The 7,003-nt window shown below is 50.8% G+C and overlaps 1 protein-coding gene across 1 annotated transcript in view; it reads left to right on the forward strand.

Moving 5' to 3' along the window:
• The window catches only part of MDGA1 (MAM domain containing glycosylphosphatidylinositol anchor 1), a 111,666-nt gene that overhangs the window by 6,953 nt on the left and 97,710 nt on the right, over positions 1-7,003 (forward strand). Inside the window, exon 2 of the mRNA XM_009637226.2 lies at positions 4,517-4,656. Coding sequence (XP_009635521.1) covers positions 4,517-4,656 — 140 coding nt within the window. The remainder of the gene's footprint in view (positions 1-4,516; positions 4,657-7,003) is intronic.

Below are 7,003 nucleotides of genomic sequence, written 5' to 3' on the forward strand. Positions count from 1 at the left end.
TTTAAACTGAAGCAGGGGAGGTTTAGAGTGGATCTAAGGAAGAAATTGTTTCCACTGAGGGTGGTGAAACCCTGGCAGGGGTTGCCCAGAGAGGGGGTGGAGGCCCCATCCCTGGGAACATTCCGGGCCAGGTTGGCCGGGGCTGTGAGCAACCTGATGTGGTTAGCGGTGTCCCTGCTCCCTGCAGGGGGGTTGAACTGGATGCACTCTAGGGGTCCCTTCCAACTCAAAACAGTCTGTGATTCTAAGACATGGAAAAATAGTGGTCATTCTGCTGGGGACCTAGTGCTGTGATTGCAAGAGAGAGGTTACAGCGTAAACAGTGGGCATCCACTTAAAAGGGTGTTCCTTTCCCATGAATATAGCTGAAAGGTATTAGTGACGGCAGCACGGGCAAGTTAAAACACTTATGTACAAAGCTGGTTGAGCACACCCTTGCTTGTAAGCTTCATTATGGCCTGGCGGACCCAGGGAGAATCTGGGAGGACAAAATTATGGCGCAGGGCTTATCCCTCACGTTGTCATTTTGCTGTAGACTGGTGCCATATAATGTTTTGTAGAGCTGAATAAGGATGAGTTTAAATAATATTTCTGTCAAACTCAGGGAGACATAAACAAATTACCACAAGGTATTTTGGCACCAGAATAGTTGCACAACCCCCCTCTAACCCTGTACCACTGTACCTAATGATTTTGCTGTGGAAATTCTCCATGTAGAAATGCCTGAAGGCAGGTGTGGGAAAGGGTTATAGAAGACAGGTTAAATTATGGAAGTGGGATGGCCAAAGGGAAAAGAGTGTACATTGAAAGCCTTACGTGGTATATACCATGTGGGGTACGGCAGAGCAACTTAAGGCAACATTGAACTGGGAGCTACAGCGGCAGATAAATATTCTGGTTCTCCATGGGGTGGCTGGAAATTAGTTTTTGCAGCAAGGTCATGTCTGCCAAGGGAGAATAGAGCCACCAGCCGGCAAATGCAACCCAGCAACTGTGAAGAGAGGTTAGAAGAGTTTGCTGCTGCAGGGTGCCAGGACCTTGCTGAAATGCAGGCAGCACAGGCTGGGGATGGGGAGGAACATGGTATAGGATGGGAAGGGACAGGGTCTCTCTTTTAATCATAGAGCAGGGATTTTTTGGCATTTTTTGGTCTCGGCGCTGTGAGCGATGCTGTGCAGCCCATGTGGGGTTAGAGGTGTGGTGGCAGATCTGCAGGGGACTGAGCTGAGAGCTGGAACAGCACAAGAGGCTGTCCTTTGGATTGAGGTGTACTAGCAAGGGTTCTATAGGCTTCTGAATTACTCCTCTTCCACTGACGAGCATTCATGATGTCTTTTCCTGATAAGTCACAATTTTCCTTAATGTATTTATGTATCTGTATGTATATCCATACCTGTATCTGTATGTATGTCCATACCTGTGTGTGTATACAAGCACACAGATGTATGTAAGCATCAAGACCAGGTTGGCCGGGGCTGTGAGCAACTGATGTGGTTAGCGGTGTCCCTGCTCCCTGCAGGGGGGTTGGGCTGGATGGCCTCTAGGAGTCCCTTCCAACCCAAAACATTCTATGATTCTATGATTCTAGATTATGTTCCACTTCTTATGCTTTGGATGTGATCCTCAGTGTGTGACTGGTGCTGTGAGCAACCTGATGTGGTTAGCGGTGCCCCTGCTCCCTGCAGGGGGGTTGGACTGGATGGCCTCTAGGAGTCCCTTCCAACCCAAAACATTCTATGATTCTATGATATATAGGTTTCTTTTTTTCTCCTGGGGTCAATGAGACTCTTCTGCCACCCAGGCAGGGGCAGGTCACTCGTCTGCTCACTCATATCAGAGATGCTTTGGCAGTCGCTTTCAGCATTACCATGATGCTCAAGCGATGGCAGGCCTGTTCTGAGCCAGCAGGGTGCCCTAGTTGCCAAGAAGGCCAATGGCATCCTGGGTGCATTAAGGGGAGTGTGGCCAGCAGGGCGAGGGAGGTTCTCCTCCCCCTCTGCTCTGCCCTGGTGAGACCCCACCTGGAGCACTGGGTCCAGTTCTGGGCTCCCTGGTTCAAGAAAGATGAGGAACTCCTAGAAAGAGTCCAGAGGAGAGCAACAAGGATGGTGAGGGGACGGGAGCATCTCCCCTGTGAGGAAAGGCTGAGAGAGTTGGGCTTGTTCAGCCTGGAGAAGAGAAGACTGAGAGGGGACCTCATCAACACCTACAAATATCTTAAGGATGGAAGTCACGAGGACAGAACCAGTGTCTTTACAGTGGTGTCCAGCGACAGGACAAGGGGCAATGGGCACAAACTGAAACAGAAGAGGTTTCAGTTGAGTATGAGGAAGAACTTCTTGACTTTGAGGGTGCCTGAGCCCTGGCCCAGGCTGCCCAGGGGGGCTGTGGAGTCTCCTTCTCTGGAGATATTCAAAGCCCACCTGGATGAGGTCCTATGTAACATGCTCTAGGAGAACCTGCTTTGGCTTGGGGGTTGGACTGGGTGATCTCCCGAGGTCCCTTCCAACCCTTGCCATTCTGGGATTCTGTGATTCTGTTCCTTGGAGCCCTGCAGAGGGGGAAGACAGGAAAGGCTGGGGGATTCATCCATGTTTCTGCTGTCATATTATTCAAATACACACGTTGCTTCTGTTAGTCAACATTTTGGACAGTAATAATGATTTTAACAAAGAGCCACCATGCTGGAAAGACAGAAGGGATGCAAAAAAGAGGGAGTAGCTTGCTGCATGTGCAGCCTGGGTGCTGGGTGGCTGTGGCAGGCTGTGGAGCCCCAGCAGCAGGAGCAGCGTGCTGCCCACCAGCCCCGTGTCCGCGCTTGTGTCACTGCCACTGGGTCAGTGCGTTGTGGTGACACCAGTTTGTAGAGAAAGGCAGATCTCCTGCACTGCCCGAGCCTGGCCTGCCCTAGGTCTGTGCTGCTGGTGGATTAAACAAGCACAAATCTGAGCACTTCTCTCACCTGGGTGATTGGGTTTAGAGCATTTTGGTCATGCCACAGGAATGAAAAAAAGAACACCCAACCAAATCAATAGTGGTCTTTGAAGCTTGACTAACATTAGGAAAAATTTCTTCACCAAAAGGGTAGTCAGGCTTTGGATGGGCTGCCCAGGGAGGTGGTCGAGTCCCCATCCCTGGGGGTATTTAAAAGAAGGGTAGATGAGGTGCTTAGGGCCATGGTTTAGTGGTGGGATGGCAGGGTTAGGTTAAAGGTTGGACTTGATGATCTTAAAGGTCTTTTCCAGCCTAGACGATTCTATGATTCTATGAAAAAGTGGGTGCTCAGCTCAGCGTTAACAGGTTGTGCAAAATCTGTGCTGGTTTCAGAAGGCTCGCTAAGGCTCATTGCTTGAATCTCTTTCATCTTCTCCTCCGTGGTTTGTTCGTTTGCATTGCATTTCGCTAATGGGAGCGAGCGCGGTGACTCCAGAGTCACCTGGAAGCATTGCAGCAAGACGGGGAGGCATCCCAAGGGGGCTCCCGCTGAGGCTCCGATTCTCAGGCTCATTTGGGGGTTTCTCTGTCCCTTGAAGTGCGACTGGAGTTTTCCCCTCCAAGAAGCCCAGGTGTCCTGTTGGGCTGCGCAGTCACCTTCAATACATCTCAGCCACTTCAGTGATCACACAAACGCTGTTGGAGGAGGGACCCTAGGGCTGTTTGCACAGGACTCTGGAGCTGAGGCTTTTTCCTTTAAAAAAACCCATTCTCTTCGAGCTTGTCTCTCCCTGCTGTTGGTCGGGGCTACAGTGGGGCATAGTTGCTGTTTGGGAAGTTTTTAAACTTCTTCTGGGAACTTTCTTCCCATGTGTTTTTCCACAACACTGGTCTTCACTTGTTTTCCTGGCCAGCCTGGCAGTAACTGGGGTCCGCTTGGAGCCCTAGCTGGAGGGATCCCTGGAGATGATGGGTCCCCTGCTCCCACAGAGTCTGTTCCCTCTGGCTCAGGGCTGAGATAGGTTGCTGTGTAACTTGGAAAGACTTGTTTCTCCTCCAGCGTGTGCTACGCCTGTTCTAGGGACGTGTGCTAAAAGCTGTGCAGAGCTCCGAGACCCTTTCTGATGCTGCTCGGTAGTTATCTCAGTCCCCTGCAAGGTAAATCATAATAATCAGGCCTGTTTTAGACAGGCATAGGGAAGCTGTGATTTGACCAGGTCCCTGCTTTAACGACTCGCATGTACTCCTTTCTGGGAGAGATGTGAGGAGGGAATTCTTGGTCCTCAGCCCATGCAGGAGACTCTCCCCAAAAATCTCCATATTCTGCTTTTCAGTGCCTAGAGCTGCTCATTCCAGCAGGACCAAAGGTTTTAAAACAGAAGTTGGTACAAGCCACCCAGGTGATTGCTCAATTTTATATCTCCTGACACCTTTTTGTCTCATACCCAGCACTGTCCATCTACCCCTCTGTGGCTTAAGAGGTGGCTTTTCCACCGTGCCGTGGGAGCAGCCACCCTGGGCGGTGGGCATAAGGGGCTGGGATGCTGCTTGATTCCTTCTACCTCTTCTTTCCTCTCCACAGCTCCCGCTCAGGCCCAAATCATCCATGCTGGGCAGGCGTGCGTGGTGAAGGAAGACAACATCAGCGAACGCGTTTACACAATTCGGGAGGGGGACACATTGGTCCTGCAGTGTCTGGTCACAGGACACCCCCGGCCACAGGTAAGCTTTCAGCCTTGCCTGTCACCCATGCTCCCCACGGCACTTCTTTGTAGTCTCCACCGAAAGCATAATTGTGGGCAGTGGAGTGCCCAGCTTTCTCCTACATGCTGGAGTCAGGTAGGGATGTCCCATAGCACAAGCACTAGCTTGTTAAGCTATGAAGCATCTAGCCTTACTTCCATGGAAAACAGTCCACAAAGCTTTGCAGGAGCCTACGCGGACCTTCTAGTGGTCTTCAGTTCCCCAAAAAACTGAAAGTCCAGACTGAATCCATTACACAAACCACCCTCAAATCTTTAACCCTCTTACTACAAAGCAGGAACAGCCTGAACAGGCTAGCGGCGGCTTCCCACATGTGCTGGCCATAGGAGTTGGTCCTTCATGGTCCGTCCGTCTCTCAGCTTCTCTGGATGTACAGACAAGGGGAACCTGCTTGGGAGAGTTTGGGAAGTTGTTTGTAGTGCCCTTCGCTGAGCCCTGTGCAGAGCCTGCTGGTCGTTGCTTTATGGCCACCGACCCGAGGCAGATTCAGACTTGCAGCGTGCGATATATCCGTGCTGTGGTCAAAGTCACTGTTCAGTGGAGAGGTATGGAGCTGAGCTTGGCTGACTGCTGCAGTCCTTCCCTGGGGTCCCTAGAGGGTTGCATACCCTCAAGCCTCATGCAGCCATCTCCCCACCCTTCAGTTCCTCCAGCAGGCTGGTTCAATGTTAGTGTGGATGTGTCTACAGAGGTCCTGGACCGGAGTGTGGGTCTGCCCGCTCTGGGACAGAGCGTGGTAGGAGCGGCAGCTGGTGCGTACTACGAGGCTGGATGTGCCAGAATACACTCAGAGGAGCCAAGTACAATACGTGTGCATTCTTGGCCCCCTTCCCCAATCCTGCCAAAGATAGTTGTGCTGAGAAGCCGTACATCTGCCCACACCAATCAACGCCCCTGTGGACTTGCCTGTGAGGAGCTACTTGGCTAAGAGGCGATGACAAAGGAGAGGGAGAGAGGCTCAGCCAGCAGGATTTGAAATGCTTTATCCATGAAAGCATACCCTGGAAACAATAAAAAGGAAACCATCAGAGCCAGGCAGCAAAAATGACCATCCCAGGCTTGTGACAGTGATGGGCAGACGATAGCTGCGTGCATCAGAAATGAGGAAGCTGGTAGGGCTGGCCCAGTCTAAGGATGTCGAATGTGTGGGAAGGTTCTGGCAGGCTGTGGGGATTTGAGCCGGAGTAGCTGGAGAGGTTGGAGCTGGAGCAGAGCCTGATTCAGACAGCATTGCTTTGTGGGCAACACCGTGGCTTGTCGTTGCCCGGACATGCACAGGGGACACCAGAGCATGGGACCAGGTGTGACCAGGGAGGCTGGAACCCGCTAGCTTAAAACATGGCATGCATTCTATCTCTGCCCTCCCTCCTCACGGGTAGATTTCTTCCCCAGCTAAGCTCTTATCCTAACCTTTGTTTAATCTTTTCTTTTCCCTTCTATCAGCCAGTCATTAAAGCATGAAAACGTGGCCAAAATACTTAAATGAGATTGAAATGGAAAAGATTAAAGAGCTGGCTGAATTGTCCTTGCGAACAGGAGACTCTGAGAGTCTTAGGGCCCTCAGACAGTTTCATAATAAGCCTACAAAGGCTAAATAAATCCATGGTCATTAGCTCCAAAAATCTGCTCAGCCTAGCGCTCTGGGAGTGGGATGTAGACACCCCTGCTCTTTCTGGAGCATCAGCATCAATCAGCTGGTGGCAGTGAGCTTTAGGCAAAGTCTGGGGGAGGAGTCAAGGTGTCTGGTCCATCTCATCCATGGCCAGTGTGGAATAGAAGCTTATCTCCTTTCTGTTGGCTGGTCTTGATGGATCTCAGCCCTGGAGCCACCAGTGTGGGAGACCATTGGTCAGCAACCTTTAGAAGGGAGGTTGCAGATACAGGAAACCAATGGGCTGAGAAGAGCCATCTCTTTCATTTTCTGGACTGCAGAAAACAAGGGGGACGCTTGTGCCACCACTGCTAGGGCTGTACCTCATTCCAGACATAAGAATAACCATTCCATCTTTCGGAGTGCTGTCCTCTTGCCACCATTCGCCATGAAATATCATGCAGCTCTGTTGCCCTCGCATGTAACATAAGGACAAAAAATGCAAGATAACTTGAAATCTGAAGGGATTTTTTTCTTTTCCTTTTCTGTATCTTTAAAATCAAAGTAAAAGCTTGTGTACTGCAAAAGGATGGCTTATAAAAATAACATACACAGGGGTTCCCTGTGGGAAAGGGGCGAGAGCCAGATAGCAACTGCATTTTCTCACTCTTCTTGGAAAAGCAAATGGCAGAAATAGCCTTGCTGTCCGGAGAA

This window comes from Egretta garzetta, unplaced genomic scaffold (assembly GCF_000687185.1).
Source record: "Egretta garzetta isolate BGI_Z169 unplaced genomic scaffold, ASM68718v1 scaffold574, whole genome shotgun sequence".
Classification (NCBI taxonomy): domain Eukaryota; kingdom Metazoa; phylum Chordata; class Aves; order Pelecaniformes; family Ardeidae; genus Egretta; species Egretta garzetta.